The sequence below is a fragment of the Erigeron canadensis genome, chromosome 5 (genome assembly GCF_010389155.1).
Source record: "Erigeron canadensis isolate Cc75 chromosome 5, C_canadensis_v1, whole genome shotgun sequence".
Lineage (NCBI taxonomy): Eukaryota > Viridiplantae > Streptophyta > Magnoliopsida > Asterales > Asteraceae > Erigeron > Erigeron canadensis.
The window spans coordinates 26,930,766-26,951,649 of NC_057765.1; the positions used below are offsets into that span (position 1 = coordinate 26,930,766).

General features: G+C 33.4%; 3 protein-coding genes across 3 annotated transcripts; 2 read left to right on the forward strand and 1 right to left on the reverse strand.

Annotated features, from left to right (window-relative positions):
• Positions 1-5,324: 5,324 nt before the first annotated feature.
• Positions 5,325-9,010, forward strand: LOC122601456 (receptor-like protein EIX2). The gene is made up of 2 exons (XM_043774214.1): positions 5,325-8,521; positions 8,753-9,010. Exon 1 carries the CDS (start codon positions 5,325-5,327, stop codon positions 8,514-8,516), a length of 3,192 nt encoding a protein of 1,063 aa, XP_043630149.1. The 3' UTR covers positions 8,517-8,521; positions 8,753-9,010.
• A 2,455-nt stretch (positions 9,011-11,465) lies between these two features.
• On the forward strand, positions 11,466-13,816 carry LOC122601457 (transcription factor bHLH95-like). The gene is made up of 3 exons (XM_043774215.1): positions 11,466-11,738; positions 12,723-13,178; positions 13,712-13,816. The coding sequence occupies exons 1-3, from the start codon at positions 11,466-11,468 to the stop codon at positions 13,814-13,816; spliced, it is 834 nt and encodes a 277-aa protein (XP_043630150.1).
• Positions 13,817-15,013: 1,197 nt separating this feature from the next.
• On the reverse strand, positions 15,014-20,496 carry LOC122598834 (transcription factor bHLH95-like). Its single transcript, XM_043771318.1, has 3 exons — positions 20,051-20,496; positions 15,310-15,762; positions 15,014-15,230 (listed from the first exon to the last, which is right to left on the reverse strand). The coding sequence occupies exons 1-3, from the start codon at positions 20,468-20,470 to the stop codon at positions 15,135-15,137; spliced, it is 969 nt and encodes a 322-aa protein (XP_043627253.1). The 5' UTR covers positions 20,471-20,496; the 3' UTR covers positions 15,014-15,134.
• Between the last annotated feature and the right edge of the window lie 388 nt (positions 20,497-20,884).

The window sequence follows — 20,884 nt, forward strand, 5'->3', positions numbered from 1 at the left end:
TATATGTGACAAGTGGTATCTTTAATCCCTTATTTAGACGTTATTTACATTGTTGAGTACTAGTATGTAGAGAGATTTTGATTTATATTTAAAATTAAACAATTAAAATATCTTTAAAACTAATTTGCCTTTTAAACTTTTATACATTTAAACCTGTGAACTCATAAGTATTTTGATAGTTGACCTTTTTAAACTCTCATGTGTAGGCGACTAAGCGGTAGTTTGAAAAAATCTCAAAGGCAAAAAAACTAAAAAGAGTTAATTGCATGATTGGTCCTTGTGGTTTGTACATTTTATCAAGGGGGTCCCTTTTTGAGAATCGTTGCAATGGGGGTCCTTATTTTGAATTTTTTTTTGTAAAGTTGGTCCTATTACAGATCCGTTATAGGTGGCTGTCAAGTGTGCACGTGTGCCACATGTGTGGGTGTATTTATGTACTTACCACCCCACAGGGACCTCTATTGCTAAAATGAAAAAACCACAGGGACCAATCTTGTAACTTTTTTAAAAATACATCACTAAATAATACCTTTTAACTTTTTCATATTATGCCGTTCCAAAAAAAAATCTTATTAAATAATTAACTTAAATATAATTTTGAGAAATTGTCACAAATCGCCCATGTGGTTTGCTCGATTCGCATTTTCGTTCCTGTACTTTTTTTTATTACTAAGTGTCCCTGTACTTTTCATTTTCATTGCCAACCGTCCATAACACTAACAGCCGTTAGTTTGCCCCGTTAAATCTCTCATGTGCAATGCACATGAGGGTATTATCGTCAAGTTTGTAAGCACATGGACTATTTGTAATAAACACATTGGATTAAAAAAAAATTTTGGATTCCTTCTCCCACACAAACTACGACCACCACTTCTGACTGACTGACCACCACCCGCCACCGCCAGAAAAGTTCGCAGGAAACCGAGAACCACCACCTTACTATGGTTACAAAAACATTGACAAACGTAGACCATTTTAGTCTCAAAAACATTGACAAAACAGTGATGGTTCACGGTGGTGATAAAAGGTGGTGACAAGTGGTAGTCTATGGCGGTTTTGAACCGAAACAGAAAAGAAAAACATAATAATCGAGCATGGTCAGATCTATAACGATATGTGTTGAAGCTTGAATGTCTCTTCTTCTTTATAGACCGTCATTGAAGTGGTGGTAGTCCGGTGGTGCGTGGCTGCGAGCAAGAGAAATGGAAAAAAATAGATTAAGGTTTCTAGAAAGAGAGACGAAATGGGTTTGTTTATAAGATCATTACTTAAGTTTCATACTTTCTTGGGAAGTTATGGAGTCGTGTAGTGTTGGCTAGAAAACGAAACAGCAACAACAGCGGCGGTAGAGTGGCGGAGCAGCAGCGACAACGACGGTTATGTGGTTGTGATTAAAGATGAAACCCTAATTGTTGTTGGGGATGATGGTTGTAGTTTTTTATGGTGAAAAAGGAGGTTGTGAGGGTGGCCAGAAGTTTGGCTGGTGGTGGGAGTAAGAGAGGAAGGAAGATGATTAGTTTTTGTTTTTTATTACAGATAGTCCCTCAAAGATGTTTTATCACAAATAGTCCCTATGGTTACAAACTAGACGAAAATGCCCTCATGTGCAGTGCACATAAGGGGTTTAATGGATGAAACTAACGATTGTTAGTGGCAGAGACGTCTGACAATGAAATAGAAAAACACAGGGACCCTTAGTGATAAAAAATACAGGGACGAAAATACGAATTGAACAAATCATAGGGACGATTTGTGATAATTTCTCTATAATTTATAACGTTTTTTAACTTTTCATGATTATTTGTTGTTAAAAAACTAAAAACATATTACCACTAAAAATTAAAAGGTATTATTTAATTATGGATTTTTAAAATTTGTAACTTCATAAAACTTTTTACAAAGTTAAATGGTACTATTTAGTAATTGATTTTTAAAAATTATAGGTTTATAAAACTTTTTAAAAAGTTAAAAGATATTATTTAGTGATGAGATTTAAAAAATTTTAACTTTATAAAACTTTTTCTACGACTATTAATATAATTAATAATTAACTTAATTCAAAAGATTATAACATACAATTATCTGCTTGTTAGGTTCCTAAAAGTAAATTTATATATAATTTTTGTTATTATACAAGCTTAAATATATAAAAGATTGCATGTAAGGAATTTGATATTTATTAAAAAAACAACTACTCTGTTCGAATAATATAAATGTCATATATGATATTTTAATTATCTATTCTCCTGTCAAATACACAGGAAGTTAACAACATGTTTTAGAATTTTTAGTGGTGATATGTTTTTAGTTTTTTAACAATAAATAATCATGAAAAGTAAAAAAGTGTTAAATTTTATTTTAATTATTTAATAAGATTTGTTCTTTAATGAAAAAGTTAAAAGGTATTATTTAGTGATGGATTTTTAAAAAAGTTGCAAGACTGGTCCTTATGGTTTTCTCATTTTAGCAATGGGGGTCCCTGTGGGGTGGAAAGTACATAAATACCCCCACACGTGCGACACACGTGCACACTTGACGGCTACTTTTAACGGATCCGTTAAAATTGGACCAATTTTGCCAAAAACTCTCAAAATAGGGATCCCATTGCAACGATTCTCGAAAAGGGACCCCTTGCTAAATTGTACAAACCACAGGGACTAATCTTGCAATTAACTTAACTAAAAGTTGATAAAAGAAAAAAAAAAAAAACTAATAGGAGACAATATCTTGCACTCAAAAAGGCATTAGGTCGCTGTTCATTACTTTGGATCTCTGGGGTCAGGACATTTGTGAGCTTTTTGTACTAGCTCTCAAAGACGTACACGTGTTAAACTTTTGTACACAGTACACTTGATTATGTATTCTTGGGTACATGGCTTTCAAATACAGGTGGTTTGTATTTGTACATGGGTTCTTGGTTCTAAATTAACTTGCTATATAATTGTAATGGTCAATGGTGGATGTACGCATTATTATCTTATGCAATGTACTCTATCATATTTCTGTTACATTTTGTATTTAGAGAAATTATCACAAATCGTCTCTGTGGTTTGTTTGATTCGTATTTTCGTCCCTCGACTTTTTATTATCACTAATTGTCCTTGTGCTTTTCCATTTTATTACCAGACGTCCCTGACACCAACAGTCTTTAAAAAACCCCATTAAATCCCTCACGTGCCATACACGTGAGGGTATAATTGTCCAATTTTAATGAACACAAACCACAGGGACCTTTCCTCGATTTATATATATACGTATAAGAAAACCCTTTTATCATTTCCCCCCAAATAAAACCCGACCAAACCCTAAATATTCCTCCCACTAAAGAACCCCAAATCAACAAGAATCTTTTGCTCCTAATAAACTAGGGATTTTATCGGCAACTCTGTGACACATGGGAGGATCGACCCATCGGAAATACCCGCAACCATTTACCTTGCGATAACAACCATAGTACCTTTGACCTGGTTACAAGATGTCCACGATGTTCGAAGTTTTGTTGGGTTACCACAAGAACAATAAACCATTGATGGTTGTTGGGTTTGAAAGAAAGAAGAGAGATGAGTTAGAAGATGAAGATTTAATTTAGTTAGGTTTTTGGAATAAAGTGTTACGGGGTAAAACAATTTTTTTGGGGGATAAATAAGATGAGATTCGTCCCTGTGGTTTTGTTTTAAAGAGGCTGGACAATTATACCCTCACATGTATGGTATGTGAGGGATTTAACGAGGTTTTTTTGACGACTGTTAGTGTCAGGGACATCTGGTAATGAAATGGAAAAGCACGGTGTTAACTCGTCCTTGAGAGGGGGACGAAGGAGGGACGAACGACATAAGCGGGTGCCCAATGGGCTCGTCCCTCTGCTTGTTCGACATCCTCAGGCGAGTCCGCACCGTTGGGTGGGACTCGTCCCTGGCTCATGCGCGTGTCTCGTCTGATGGATTAGTCCCTGCAGGGACGAGAGTGTATGTTGATTTTGTTTTTTCAAAACCTAACGACTATATTAATATAGAAAGGAGACAAAATTAAGTGTTTCACTATTTGGCAAGTTTAGTCGCTCTAACGGCTGTTTGTTCAAAACATGTTCAAAAAAGTGTCAACTTTAGTTCTTAACGGCTAGTTTTTCAAAATGGCTATATATACACTTCAAGTGAACGATTATTTCACACCACTCTTCTCAGTTATATTATACCAAAACACACTTTTGTGTACACAAATCATCATGAACAACCAGTTTCCTTCGAGTTTATCAACGTACATGATCGAGACCTGATTTGTTTCTTACTGAAGACGGTGATGATGAGCTTATGGGCATCATGGCCGAATGTGTTGAGTTGCTTGAACAAGGTGAATCATCAAGACCATTCATACCCCGTATGCCCGACTTAATGTGTCTTTTTTTAAATAAACTATTACGAGTATAATGTTTATATTTTAATGTGTGGAATCTTAATTTGAAGTATTGTAATGTGTTTTTTTTATAAATAAAGTGTGTAATGTTTTAGGGGGTTTAGTCTTTAAAGTTTTTTTTTCCTGATGTGACGCTAACAGGAACTAGCCTTTAAGGGATAAGTCCCTACCATTGGGTACAGGCTGCCTCTTAAACATGTAGTCATTTTTATGTATAATGTTATGTGTCAGCCCGTGAGTATATACTGGGCTAAGATTTAGGGCCTGTTTGTTTTATATCCATTAAGTGCTGTGTAGATTAAGTGTCTGTCTGAATTTAGTGTGTCTGAAACGAGTAAGACGGTAAATAAATAATTGTTGTTTGTTTTGTGTGCTGAATTAACCGACTGAATAATTAAGATTACTATAACGCCCTTGACAGGAATTAGGGAGTGAATAGTGGGTTAGTTATCAAGGATAATTATGTAAAATATATTTTAGTTGTACTTTTTAATTAAGTGATGACTTATTAGATAAGTCTTAAACAAACATAATTTCCAACTTAGACAATTAAGATTAAGTCATGACTCATGGATTAAGTGGTTATCAAACACGTACCCCAATAATAACTGTAGACTATCCAATCGAATCACATTTATATGTTTTTTTATTTTTATTTTTAAAGGTAACTTTTATATGGTGGTCGGAAACGTTTATACGTATATGAATTGCTCACATTAATTCATACAACGCGTATTCAATCACTGCTGAGTGCTGACCGTTTCAAAAGTAAGTCATTAAGTCCAAGCCGTCGGAGAACTATACAGTACGAAATGTTTGGTATGTGGCACTTTCGCCTTAAAGACTTTTGCCATAGCGATGTCTTTTAATTATGATTCTTTTCTTAATCCATTTTTTTGAATAAATTTTCCAAAATGGAAATGACTTTACATGTCATTCTTACATTATTCATGATCTTGCAAAGATTTGGCACAAACAGCATTAACACCAGGATGATAAACTCTTCAAATGTTACATGTATCCAAAGTGAGCGCCAATCATTGCTTGTATTCAGACAAGGCCTCGTAGACGAATCAAATCGTCTGTCAACATGGACCGGAGTAGAATGTTGTGAATGGCATGGAGTTTGGTGTGACAGGAGAAACGGTCATGTTGTGAAACTTGATCTTCGATCTCCATTATTTCCTTTCAAGTACGATCATACTTTATACAGTCGCATAGATATGAACACAAGCTATTGGCTCCGAGGTGAGGTAAGTCCTTCGTTACTGAACTTGGAGCATTTACGTTACTTAGACCTAAGTATGAACAATTTCTCGGGACAAAATATTCCTGAATTCTTAGGGTCGTTCAAGTTTTTGGAATATCTTAACCTCTCTCACTCACGCTTTGTTGGAGTAGTCCCTCCTCATCTAGGAAATCTCTCAAGATTACAATATCTTGATCTTAGTCAAAAGAACGATGTACTCCTAGATAGATACGGGGTATTTCTTGGTTTTTTCAGCTCATTGATGGTTAAGGATAATTTGCGGTGGGTCTCCACCCTATCGATGTTAAAGCACTTGGATTTATCAGGATTAGATATAGGTAACGATATTGATTGGTTCCATTCAGTTAACATGTTACATTCTTTGCTTACATTGAACCTGGCCTCGTGTGGTATCAATATCCCTTCCATTAAATTCATCAATTTCACATCTCTTAATTCACTTGATCTCTCTTCAAACTATATCAATTCTATGATTCCTGTTTGGTTATCAAACCTGACTGGACTTATGCATCTAAACCTTCATGAAAACGACTTCCGTGGCCAAGTTCCTGCTTTTATTGGAACGTTGAGCTCTCTTGTTTTCATAGACCTTTCTTCAAATCAGTTTAATACTTCTAAGCCGGATTTCCTTTGGAATTTGAGCAGCCTCGTTTCTCTGGATCTTAGTCGCAATAAGTTCCATGGTCCAATCCCGGCAGATGTAAAACTTTGCAATTTGAGCATTCTTAACTTATCAGGGAATAAATTTGTGGGCGACCTTTCAAATTTTATTGGAAATCAGTGGTCAGATTGCTTGCATAACCGTTTAAAGTATCTCAACCTTGGGGGAAACGAGTTTACTGGAAGCATTCCGAGTAAGATTGGTGATTTTAAGAAGCTTGAACACCTTATCCTTTCAAGTAATGCATTGTCTGGTCCTATATCTCCCTCACTTGGTGGTCTGTCATATCTAATAGTGCTTGATCTTTCTTATAACCAGTTAAACGGGACCATACCCGCAAGCTTTGGACAGCTCTCGCGACTTGAAAGTCTCTCTGTTTCTCATAATCAATTGATTGGGAACATTCCCACTAGCCTTGGTCAACTTTCAAACCTCGAAACCCTTGATGTCTCTGATAACTCATTGGCAGGGGTTCTTTCTGAAATTCACTTCACAAAACTCAATAATCTTACTGACTTGGATTTGTCTAAAAATTCATTAACGTTGAATATCAGCTCTGATTGGATTCCCCCTTTCCAATTGCATGGTTTTGATGGAAGCTCCTGCAACTTAGGACCACAATTCCCCAATTTGATTCGGACATCAGTAAATCTTGATTGGTTAGGTCTTTCAAATTCTAGTATTAAAGATACAATACCAGAGTGGTTTGATAGCATCTCCTCTCAAATTTCCATCTTGGATTTGTCCCACAACCAAATCCATGGAAATCTACCGCGATTTCATGGCTACAATACACACCTGATAAATCTGAAGTCAAACAAATTTGAAGGATCAATCACTTCATTCCCGAAAAATGTAGGGGTGTTGGATCTCTCAGATAACTTACTCACCGGACATGTTCCTCATACTGATGGAACAACGAACTCAGATCTCTCTTTTGTTAATCTCTCACAAAATCGTTTGACAGGAAGCATTCCAGCAGACATATGCAAGATGATTGAGATCGGTGCTCTAGATTTATCCAATAATAGTTTATCTGGTATTCTTCCTGATTGCTTCCAAAGCTTGGTTGGTATGGAAGTGATAGATCTTTCAAATAACAACATAACGGGTGTTGTTCCAAGTTCGTTGGGTTCTCTATCATCTCTCCTGTCATTGCACTTTCAGAACAACAAATTTGAGGGGGATCTCCCAACGTCATTACAAAATTTAACGAGTCTGGTCACCATGGATTTAGGAAACAATTTATTTACAGGTAGTATTCCTCTATGGATGGGAGAAAATCTGCCAAGTCTTCGAATTCTGAATCTCCAATCAAATAACTTTATGGGCAAGCTACCGCCACACCTTTGTCAACTTAGCGCTCTTCAGGTTTTAAACTTGGCACATAATAATATAATTGGTACTATTCCTCATTGCTTTGGAAATTTAAGTGGCATGATCACAGATCAGAATGACTACTACTACTCCCAGTTTGACTACTATGACAAATACTTCAAGGGAACAATAAATTATGAAGAAAATATTATGGCTTCCACGAAGGGAAGTGAGTTGTTGTATACTAAGACAACACGGTTTCTTACATCTTTAGACATCTCAAGCAACAACATTACCGGAGAAATCCCAGATGTTTTGATGCATCTTGTGGGATTGGAGAATTTAAATCTTTCTGGAAACTTGCTACAAGGCAAGATTCCAAAGACAATTGGAAATCTAACGAAAATTGAATCTTTAGATTTGTCAATTAACAAGTTGTCTGGTCAGATTCCCCAAAGTTTGACTAGCTTGACCTATCTAAGCTACTTGAATCTGTCGTTCAATAACCTATCTGGTTCAATCCCGACAGGAAATCAGTTGCAGACTCTAAATGAATCGTCTATTTATGAAGGGAATATCGGACTTTGTGGGCCTCCATTATCAAGGAGTTGCAATGGCCGTAACGACTCATTATACAATCATGTTGATGAGAGTGAAGGTCAAGATGACAATGAAGGCTTTTGGTTTTATATTGGCATGGGCCCGGGTTTCGCTGCTGGATTCATCGGACTACTTGGTAGTTTGCACTTCATTAGGAGTTGGAGGATTACATACTTTGAGACTCTTGAGAACGTGTATGGTTGGTCAATGGTACCAATTCGATCAAAAATCACTCGGCTGAGAAAGAAGTTATTCTAAAAGAGGTACATTCTTGGATTCACAAACACCAGATTTACATTTGATTGAAAAAATGAGAAAGCAATATAACTCTGAAATCACTGAATATAATTTTTTAACCCAACATTTTCATGTTAATGAATCAAGAGCATATACAACTGGGTTAATGTTGTGATTTAAAACTCAGTGAAATAAAATTGATTTGATTTTAGCTTCTTGATATAAATTTGGTTGTTGACATCTTAAAATATTTGCAGGTACCACTTTGCACTAGAGTCTAGAGGTGTTCAGATGGGACAAATACGGTGAAGTAGTTACTCCATAAGATATGCTTGATTATTCTGTACTTTATACTGTAACAAAAAGGATGTTGTAGGATGTTTATTTCAACTTATTTGCCATTTTAAGAAAAAATCCCAATCTTGTTTGCACTAATTTCCTGTGCTTCATAGCAGAAAGTATGTGGTTTACAGTCTAGAGTTGTTAATTCAGTCATTTTGACAAATGTTTATATCTCTTGTTTGCACTTGTACTGTGTCTTTCTTTGATAATATATAGTAAAACTACTACTTAAACTCTTCTTATTTTTGTCCAATAACAACAATTAAGTGACCCAAATGAAAATTAAGAAGCGGCAGTTGTAAATGACAAAACATTGAGCTGAAAAGTACTTATACAACGGCGCAACTGGCAAAAAAGTTAACTGGGCTTTGATATATACCTATAAATAACTCGTTTCTTTGCTTATCTTTACTACCGATTAGTCAGAACGCGAACCAAATTCAGCTCCCACCAGACTTTTTGTTTCTTCTAACTCTTGTTTTTTTTTTAATATCCTCTTAGTACCCCACAATGGCTGATGTTGGTATGCTAGTTAACTTTAAATTGTTCAATGGTAAAAAGGTTAATGGGCCTCCATCTAGTGAACTTTCTGAAAGCTGCAGATTGAATCATGTCCACTGATCAGGGATACTGTCGTTTGAGCTGAAGAGGCAACAAGTCCAACTACCTGATTCCCTACCAACACTGCAATCTTGTTTATTGAGTATATGTTGACTATTAATCAGAAAAGGGTCAAATGACTATAAAGTAAAAATTCATCCAAAGTGTATTTTTAAGGAATAACGCCCCAATCATTCTATTCATAAGAATGAACAATGGTTGTATTCATTCATGTCAGATTGTCTGGTAAAAAGCTGATGGATTAAACTACAGAAGCCAACTGAACCAAACCCATCCTATTCACCTATTCTCGAGCTTTTGCCGTCTACATATGTGTAGGTAACAGGACATAAGAAAATGTCTTCTGAGTTAGCATGATTCAATCTGTTTTCAATGTACAAAAGAGCTTGGCAACATGGAGTGTTTGTACTTCAACCGGGCCGGTCCTATCTGATGTACTGTCTAATCAATACTGGTCTTAACAACTTGCGAGAGGTTGAACCAGACTCGCTCAAGGTTGTTTCAGAGTTGGTTCTATATGTATACAAACTTCTTTTGGAACTTAAACGACTAAATACTAATTCACTCATGGCATTATGCTTGGTTTGTATGTTCTTAACTATTGTGCATTTAAAACCTGCGAACTCATCAACTTTTTCGATAGTTGACCTTTCTAAACTCATGCTTTTTATGTTATTGTCGGTAAGCTATGGCACTCAAAAAGGCCCATAGGGATGCGTTTAGCAAAATCCCTTAATAATAACTACAGGTTTTCTTATACATAGTTTCTTTTTTTGTTGCCACTACAGGTTTTTCTGATTTTAAGAGAAAACCCTCATGACGCTATACACCACATGTGTATAAGAAGCTTCGCTCTTTGAATTAAATTCTGTAATATGTAATCATCACATATAAATACTCGACTGTTACTATGAGTAACGGGTCATTCTTAGTTGTCATCACATCACAACACAAAAATAAACGGTAATCAACACAGTATATTATTTGTCTTCTTTGAATGATGAGATAGATCATAATATCTCGTGTTTATGCTTATCATAAGTTAAAGTTCATCTATAATTAGACATGCTTTCTTGTGTAAAAGACAATTAAACAAAGGGTTTTGCTAAACGAAAGGCTTTCGTTAAGCTGCATTAAATAGTTGTATACTTACCATAAGATTAAGTGAGTGGGCTTTTGAGATGGAAATGTAAAATTTTTTATACACGTTAATTAGAATTTCATTTAGCATTTTTCTTAAACAAAACCAATAGAAATAAATAATACTCGTAATAATTAAGAATGGATAGAAAAACAAGATACATTTGGGACATATTAGGTAATGTGATAAATACAGAGTTATGAGAGTAAGATGAGCAATTGTTCTCATGCTATTTTCAGACAATCTTACAACCTTTATTGCATTAAATTTATATGAGTTGTTTTGTTTATGTGAAAAATAAAATAAAATTTTTTGTAAGTATGATATATAGACACAATTAAACTATTCTTGTTTATTTTTTCTTAATTTTTTTCAAAATATTAGTCTACAACAACTTATACAATTGTTGTATTTCTGGTATCTTTTGTTTTTTTATAACATATAAACAGATTTATTTTTTATGTAGGAACCACAAATCTCAAGCCTAGAATTCTGTCCGAGATGACCCAATGACAAAAGGTCATCGCAAGCTGGCTCAACCCAGTCGTATGAAGGCCTAGACTCAATAACACTAATTTCAAGAAGAAACCTCACTGGGGTTCAAACCTCCATTTGGTAGACAAAACGTGTTGCCTCAGCACGCGAACCATGGATCATTGGCTATAAATAAACTCTTTGGTTTGTCATTTTCTTCAACATACCTTATATTTGTCAATATCCCTCCTGTTTCGTAAGACATGGCTGAAAGGGATGGTCATTAAGGGCCTTTTTAAGATACTTACCTCAAATAACAACGGTTCTAATTAAGAAGTTGTTCAATTCAAGCATAAGTGTTGATCTATCATAGCCAGACTAAACCACCCGATATGAGATCTACAAGGAGTTCAGGACGTCGCAAGAAAGAAGTGGCACCAGTGGTTGTCGATGGTGGTGATGACAAGAAAAAAAATGGCGCATTTGAGATGAAAAGTACTGAGAACAATCGACACGAACGTGTGGTTAAAGACGAGCAGGACACAAGAGATATGAGATTATTAAGTGATCAAGCTAAACATCTGTGGTCAGAGAAAAGAAGGAGAAAAAAGATGAAAAACATGTTTGAAGAACTTCATTCTTTACTCCCCAATCAACCTCCTAAGGTAACAATTTTATAGCTTATCTCAATGTCTATATTTTCCTCCTCCTTTGTAATATGATTACAATATATAGACTAAAAATGCCTATTCGTCATTGTGCCCACCGTTGAGACTAGATTTCTCTGCGTCAACCTGTTGAGTGTTGACTCTGGGTTGGTCGACGTTAGGGGCGGTTCTTATAAGGGGCCCTGGTGGCCCCGCAGCGGTCTTTTAATTTATATATATTTTGCTTTAACACACATATAATATGATAATTATAACATAAATAAAATTGGTGTGTCTGATATTAACATGAATGTTATATCTGCTGTCGCCCTGGGTGGGATCAAGCTGATGCTCTAATTAATCCAAATTCAAAATGTTCATAAAGTATAAGTTGTAACAACTATTCTATTATTAGTTATCTTTTAGCTATAGAGCTTATTATTAAAAAGATTTAGAGTTTGTTTTTTTGTTATTAAAAAAGGCATATATACCATGGCTGATATCATACCTATATTAATGTATCGGATGTAACTTCACAGAAAACATCTTCGGACGAGATTAGTACTAAAACGAGTATTCCTTGACTTCAACTTAAACTGTTACGACTCTATTATTTTGCTAAATCAGTTTTCCCTTGTCGGTTAACCAACGAGTGAGTGGGTCCCATCTTTTGTATATTTGTGTTATTAGCTAGATACTGTGTTGGTATTGGTGTGTCAGTTTAAAAATCAGTTTGAAAGTTATATGTAATGGGGTTAATGTGGCAAAACGGATAATATTTAACCTAAGTCACCATTGGGTGTCTTCTAGATATTAAAATTCAGTACTTGATTACCAATATTAAAATGGAAAACCAGTTTATTTTGAAAGATGACTGTAGACAAAACTCATATATTTGTAGATTGTTCATCATAAGAATGCTTAAAGCCTTAAACTTTGTATCTTTATTCATATTAATCATTATACTCCATACAAAGTTAAAATTAGTTTCTTGTATCACAGACAAACTTGACCACAATAGTTGATGAGACGATAAGCTACATCAAAACCTTGCAACAAACCCTGCAAAAGCTTGAGATGCAGAAGACACAGATGCTCTGCAGTCAATCAACCAACATCAGTGTCGCTTCTCCTACGCCTCAACGACAAAAAAAAGTTGTTGCGGATTCCCTTTTATCCCTTGGCAGTTCCTCAAACGGCCACATGGATATGGCTACTTGCTCTAAACTAGGTCCTTTTCCCATGCCTTCGCGTGCACCACCGGCCTTTCAAACATGGACTTCTTCTAATGTCATCTTGAATGTGTGTGGTCTTGATGCACATATTAACATCTGCTCCTCTAAGAAGCATGGGCTCCTTAGCGAGATTTGCAAAGTGTTGGAGAGGCATAAATTGGATGTCCTATATGCTCAAGTGTATTCCGATCTATCTAAAAGCATGTTTATGATTCATGCTCGAGTAAGTTTTTTTCTACTATAGTTTCGCATATAGTTTCATGTATGTGTATATTGCTATTCCTTTAATTTGGTTATATATTACACGAATTGTTTGGAAGGATTTTGCAAAAACGGGCGTTCACCACACCAGCCATTTTTAATGCACTTTAGTGAATGCATGCCATGTGAAAAGGCCAGAGGTGGGAACTCCAGTCTTTAATCGGTTTGGTGACGACAACTGACTGTTTGAACGCCTGTTTTGCGAACTCTTTTCAAAAAACACTATTTTGCCAAAAAAAAAAAAAAAAAGAATTCTCTAATCATCAAAATAAGAAAAGATTTTTTTTTTCTTTTCTGATCAGCTAGTTAAAGGTTAATTAGATAAGTACATGATCATATATTAATGACTCCGTAATCCTTATGAATTAAAGTTATAAGAATTATTTTAATTCACTATATGCATTAAGGTTGTAATGTTATGTGGCATAGTCAGTTGTGTCTGTGGCTTCAAAGACTAAAGATATATCGTTTACTTCTACTTCTAATGTTGATTAGGCGCATGTAGCTCCCGATGAGTCCCCAATAGATCATGCTTATGAAGAGATTTTCAAAAAGGTTGCGCTAGAGATGATGCTTTTGGCCGACTCCAAATCATCATAGATTTCCAGAGGTAGTTGCTGATGGAAACATTTCGTGGTTCGGCTTAATTACTATTATAGGCATGGTAAAAGCAATGGGTCGATATGTAGTCCATATATGATCAAACATTTCTACCAGTAGTATTGTTGGGTTATTTTTTTTATGGTTTTGTGAAAGCCTGAACTTTTTATGGTTACTTAAAGTTATGCTCCATCTATCATATTTGTTAAAACTGTTTTGGTTTTCTTTTCTGATTACAAAAAGGTTTTCAACTGTTAACCTGTGTCCTGTTTTTCTCTATCTCTTATCTGAAGTTTTGCTGTATTTATTTGAGCAAAATCTGTTATATTAGTTGAAAGGTACCTAAGAGTTAGTTGCTAGACGCCTAAGGAACATTACAAACTGATGGACCAAAGGGAAATTGGGTTGCAATTAAGTCTACTCATCTCCTTTATGCATAGTGAGTAACTTGTCAGAATATCCTAAAATTTTGGTCTTAGGCCTCTGATGGGGGAAGGTTATGGCGTTTATGTAGCTTCACAGAACCCATAGGGCTGCACTAGTTACAATGTCAATTCTAATCTCTTGTCATTTGTCTCGAGTCAATCACAATTCAATTGATGTCTTTTAATAAGAGTAAATCATTGATTTTAGTTACAACCACCATCATGTTGGTCTAGTGGTTAGGCGTCCTGCTTCCTCGATAAGAAAAGGTCTTGGGTTCAAAACCTCCCTAGGTGAGCATCTTGGGGGTTTCCACATAAGTGGTTGAAGATAGTACCGGGATATCTTGGTTAGGCCACATAGACCCGAGTCAAAAAAGTTTTCCAACTACAAGGAAACTGAGCAGGGAAACTTAATTACCATTCATGTATGTGCTTCCATAGGTCTATGTCTGCAACTTTATGGCTCAAAATAATGTGTGATTTCTTCTCTAATCCTCCATTGTAGAATACTGATTTTTCTTGGTAACATTGGATTTCAATGACATAGAAAAATAAAGAATCCACTGATTAGTTTGAATCATGAAATTGCTACATAAGAACTCATATATAGTCCTTTTGAGTGTTTTTGGGAATTTTTTGCTAATGTTAGAATGAATTTGCACATTGTGATAATTAAGATTTCAGATCAGGAGGGGAATAAAAGACGAGCAAAAACATAAAGTGTTTTGTAATGAAAAGAAACTAGGATCTCTTGAATATAATAGAACGCAAATTTAAAAATTAAAAGGATTATTATTAATAATTTCAAGTAGCAAAATGTTAACAAAACAGAAGAAATATATTTGTATCCAACGATCAACCAGCAGTGACTCTTTTGGAAAATCGATCATGATTTACTTAGAGTTAACCCAATGCATTATCTCCGTTGCAGCCTTCTTGTATATCTCGTCGTAAGGAGAAGTCTCTGCAAACCGATCTTGAGTGTTTGCCTAATCAACAATGCAAGAAGATTAAGATCAATAAATGTACAATTTAGTTATTATGCGACAAGATTTACGCATTTCTTACATGGGCATGAATCATAAACAAGCTTTTAACTTGATCCGAAGAGATTTGAGCAGAAACGATTTCCAAATTGTGCTTCTCGAACACAAAGCAAACCGCAGTAAGTAGTCCAGGCTTAGGCGAGCAGAGAATACTAAAATGTGCATCTAGGCCACACACATTCAAAGTGACATTTGAAGAAGCCCATGTTTCAAAGACCGTTGGTGAACGTAAAGGGAAGGGAAATGAGGTTGAGCTAGAAGGCGAGATCTCGCTGGTTGATGAACCCTGATCGGCTAAAAACGACTCCCTAGTGCCAAAGGCCATTTTGGATTGCTGATCAATTGGAGAAGCAATAGTTGTTTTGGATGCTACACCATAAAGCCTCTCTAATTTCTTTCTTTCAAGCTTTTGGACGGTTTGTTGCAAGGTTTTGATGTAGCTTACTGCCTCATCAACAATTGTAGATTTGTCTGTCTACAATACATAATTATATATTCATCAACAAATTAAGTGAAGAATTGTGCATTTTTTTTTATTTTATAAATTACTATTTCTCTTTTACATATTTAAAATATACATATGTTATTCTATATCTTCTTGTACATGACATGTATATCCTACGATTTTTTTTTCTTCCTTAGATGTGAAAATGGTACGTTTATCTAAATTTTAGTATTTCACTTTCAAAATGTTATGATTTGCTTTACCCTTTTTAGGAAATATACTAGATTTTAGACCCGTGTTCAACATTGGACACAGGTTTACGATATTATCAATATTAGATCTTCATACATTTAATTCACAAAATCTTATAATATTGAATATATACGAGTCTAAGTGTTATACTTTGCAAGTTGTAGTACAATAATCACAAGTTCGTCATTATCGATATTAGCCGAGACATATTGCCTGGAATTGTTTGTCGTAGTAATTTTACATGGCACATGCTACGATAATTTCCCCATTATATAAATTTTTGAAACCAGTTGTACACACAATGTAATATCATTATAAAAGATAACAAGAATTAATATATAAACATCCTTGTCATCCTATACTTGACATTCAAGTATATGTATTTGGTCATGCGGCCTCACAATACGAATAAGTTTATTTTCAATCACCTGTCCTATGATAATTAGATAACAATTAGGGTTGTTTTCATATTCTTTGATAACAATTAAGACTCTTGATTTGAGTGACAATGGTAACTTAAAAAAAACTAAATATAAATACTTTTTGTAACCTTTAATGGTTAAAAATAAATATAAATTAAGTATTCAAAGCTAAAAAGTGTAAATTATTGATGAAAAACAAAAATAAATAAATTAATGAGACTTTTTTTACAAAGTAATATAAATAGTAATATAATAATATATTAGATAATGATTATTAGGATTTTTAATTTATTGTTAATCTAAATGATGACATAAAAAAGAGTCAATTTGATAAAATTAAGCGATTTGATTGGTTAATAAGTTATTAGTTGTATATATGTATGTATGTATGTATGTATGTATTGTTATTATTATTATTATTATTATTATTATTATTATTATTATTATTATTATTATTATTATTATTATTATTATTATAATTATAATATAAGATAAGATATGTTTTGAAGGAATCATAAGAAACAAGAGTCCCGATATTCTTTTAGGCTTGCTAAATGAAGCCCTAAGGGCTTTCATTAAGGTGCATTAAACAGTTATACACTTACCATAAAATTAAGAAGGTGAGCTTTTATATGTAAATGTATAATTTTTTTTTATGCACGTTAGCATTTTTCTAAAATAAAATATTTACACTAATTTGGTAATCTCTTCAAATCTTATGAGTTAAAACTGCTAATACAAGAGTCCCGATATCCTTTTAGACTTGCTAAATGAAGCCTTAAGGACTTTCATTAAGGTGCATTAAGCGGTTATACACTTACCATAAAATTAAGAAGGTGGACTTTTATATGGAAATGTACAATTTTTTTTATGCACATTAGTATTTTTCTAAAATAAAATATTTACATTAATTTGGTAATCTATTCAAATCTTATGAGCTAAAACTGCTAATCGAAACTTTGCTCAACAAAAATTGGTTTATATATTAAAACTTTGATTTTTTTTATTGAAATATATATTTTAAAATATATCCCATCAAAGTTGTTTGTTTTGCACTATTAAAGATAGTATTTTATTCATAAATAAAACATAAAACATATATCATAAATATTTCAATTAAAATATGATAATGTTATAGTGTGTCACGATAATTACTAAAAAAAAAAGTTTTTTTTTAAAATTTTTTTATTTAGTAAGATAAATAATTTTATGGTGAAGTTTTCCGATCTCGTATACCGACTTAATATTCAAATTTTTTTTTTTACCTAATATAGTTATAATACTTTTAATGAAACTATTTACTCAATCTTTAATAAGATTGAGATCATTTAAAGTTGAAACTAATTTTACTAATAAAGTTGGAATCCTAAGTTTGGGTTAAAATTAAACGAATTAATTTTAATAATAAAGTTGAGTCATAATTTACCCAACTTTACTAATAAAGTTATATCTAACTTTAAATGATGCTTATCCCTCTTAAGAGATCAACAACACATTTTTTTTACATCAATTATTTTTACTATAATAATAATATCGTACGAATGTTGCCACTACTGCCTCTACCACTATAATTGTCACCACCCCTATCATTTGTCGCTCACATTGACGACGCATTGTGCCTCTACCACTATAATTGTCACCACCCATATCACTTGTCGCTGACATCGACGACGCATTTTACTAAGTACCATTTGAGATAATAAACTATTTAAAGCCTAAAGCAGCTAATGACCAAATTCAAATTCATATATCGAATCTACGCATTTATGAACAATAAAAGCATTTATAAAAACTAATACTCCATTCCTTAATTAATGAACTAGATTCATCTAATTTGCACTATATTCCGAGAATATATATATATATATATATATATATATTTTACAGGTGGATTATTTGCTTGTAACAGGATTTAACTTACGTTATCATAATCGAGTTCGCGCTAGAGAATCCTCTTACCTTCAATACCCAGTAGGAGGAGAAACCCTCAACTAAATCATCCGAATGTACGACATTTAATTGAGATAAAATTTTGTCCCCTCTACAATACTCAAACCTGTTTCATTGAAGAACTTTATTTATGAAATTCCTTAAAATGTATAGTATATTAAAAAGTTTTGTTAAATAGAGTCTTAAAAGTGTAATTAAAATGTATAAAATGATATAAAATCTGTGGAATGGTCTTTTGACATACATATATACTTTTTTATACGTTTTAAGTGCAACTCATAAACATGTGTTTAGAAATTTTCTATATAAAATGGAAGTTTATTAATGATAGTATTAAAAAATAACTTGCAAAAAAAATTATATTTTTCATATTAATAACTTACTTCTGAATTTTATGGTAACAATATAATTATCATAAAATTTAGATGGTGAAATTTTCATATAAAATGTATTTTTTTAATATATGTTAAAAAATAGTAGGTACTAAACATAATTAATGAACTAGATTAATCCTTTTTCAAGAAAAAAACAAAATGAACTAAATTTATCGATTCATCTTGATTACAAAACGAACATAAAATGATTTTTAATCATGAGATTACAAAAATGGTTAATAATCATGAGATAAATGTTTTGCCTATAACGATTTTGTAAATTTTAAATATAAATTAAGAAGAATATAAGAAAAAAACAAATATGGGGTACTTTCCTCGTCATTTCTTTTGAATGAAAACTTTTCCCTTCAACTCGCATTATACAGACTACAGTTTGATACAGAATGTGTTTTTCTAATGCACGCTAATAAGAATTTATAAGGCTGTAGTTAGCATTTTTTAAATTAAATCGTGTATTTATTGTCACTACTAAAAAGTTAATGAAAAGTACGTTGTCGATTTTATTCGTAGATCAATAATCAATCATTATCGATCAATTCCGGTTCAAACCAGACAATCCAACTGGATAAACTTGTGTTCGATCAATTGATTGGTTCAACAAGGCCCGGCGACAACTGTTGAACCAGGTTGATTATTTTGGCCGAATCAGACTAGTTTAATTAGATTTTGATTTTTGATAATTACTTCAATTTTTTATATATAATTTGTATATATTTTTATGTTATTTTAAGTTGTTTTAGAGATTAAAATATAGTATATTTTAAAATTATTTGGTAGTAATTTTGAGTGGATTTTTTACTGGGTTGGATCAGTGGTTGGAGCCCTTGCCTCTGGAAACAGAGGTCAAGGGTTCGATCCTCATGCCCAGCAAGGTTGGAGTGTCTTTTCTACCTATGGTAGAACATGGAAGCAGTCTCTCTACATTTGGTAGGGGTAAGGCTGTCTACATCTCAACCTCCCCCATATACCGTTTAAGACGGTATTGGGACCCAAAACCCGTGAAAGACGTCATTGGGAGTTACTTACCTACTTTTTTTTTTTTTGAGTGGATTTTTATAAGTATATTTTTTTTGTGAATTGTAATAAATTTAGTAGCAACTATTAAGAAAATATAGGCTAATTACTAAAGAGATTAATCAATTGAACCATTTTTTGTCGATTAAAAAACCGGTTTTAAAATATTGATGCCTATAAACAATAGATAGAATTCGATAATGTATAAATAAATGGAAATGCATGGAGTGCCTTCCCTATCGAGTAAATACTGGTTAGCGAATTAACGTTGGGTGGTATACGTACCTTGGGAGGAAGTTGAGGTATTAAGGCATGAAGTTGTTGAAACATGCTCCTCATTTTCTTTCTCCTTTCCCTCTCTGTCCATATATGCAATTCATGTTCATTTGCTGGCTCAACCCCCTCTCTTTTTCCCTTATTGCGGCTAATTACCTTCTTCTTATCATCCTCATCATTTTTCGCCGCAAAACTAGTGTCATTGTTTCTCTTGCTACCATCACTTGAACCACTTGTACCTCGTTGCATATCGAGCCGTAGTTTCATCTCACTGGCATTATTATTATCCATACTTGGTTCGATTAAGTTTTTATTGTCTGGAGATCGTTTTCCACTGTCACCTTTACCAAACCCACCGCTAGATTTGCCAGACATAACCCATGAATCGCTTTCCCAAAAATATCCTTCTTGGTGAGCTCCTTCAACCATGTTTAGGCTATATATGTGATGAAAAGCAAGAAAGGGGGAAATAAAGAAGTGTGATTTAGAAGATGGAAGAATTATAGGAAAATCATATGTATATATATGCGTATATATACATATATTTTTGAAGTAGTTTCTTTATTTTTGGGTAGAATTATGACTATTTACATTTTCTCTTTTATATACCATATTTTTTACTTGATTGAGTATTGTTGTTGTTTCGTTGTTGTATACACATCTATGTGTAAACGTAAAATGATGTGTCAATAATAAATTAGAAAGCTTAATGCTATATTGCTATGTGATACTCATTTGATGTGTCATGTGAATTAAGATACAATTAATAGAGACATATAAATTTATGTAAACTAATGTATAAAGCTTTAATGATTATAATTACGAATAAATCATTATCAAGAC

Coding starts and splice junctions, on each gene's coding strand:
- LOC122601456 (XM_043774214.1), top strand. CDS start 5,325: ATGGAAATGACTTTACATGTCATTCTTACATTATTCATGATCTTGCAA.
- LOC122601457 (XM_043774215.1), top strand. CDS start 11,466: ATGAGATCTACAAGGAGTTCAGGACGTCGCAAGAAAGAAGTGGCACCA. Junction 11,739..12,722: donor TCCCCAATCAACCTCCTAAG/GTAACAATTTTA, acceptor CTTGTATCACAG/ACAAACTTGACCACAATAGT. Junction 13,179..13,711: donor TGTTTATGATTCATGCTCGA/GTAAGTTTTTTT, acceptor AATGTTGATTAG/GCGCATGTAGCTCCCGATGA.
- LOC122598834 (XM_043771318.1), bottom strand. CDS start 20,470: ATGGTTGAAGGAGCTCACCAAGAAGGATATTTTTGGGAAAGCGATTCA. Junction 15,763..20,050: donor TACCTCAACTTCCTCCCAAG/GTACGTATACCA, acceptor TATGTATTGTAG/ACAGACAAATCTACAATTGT. Junction 15,231..15,309: donor TGTTTATGATTCATGCCCAT/GTAAGAAATGCG, acceptor ATTGTTGATTAG/GCAAACACTCAAGATCGGTT.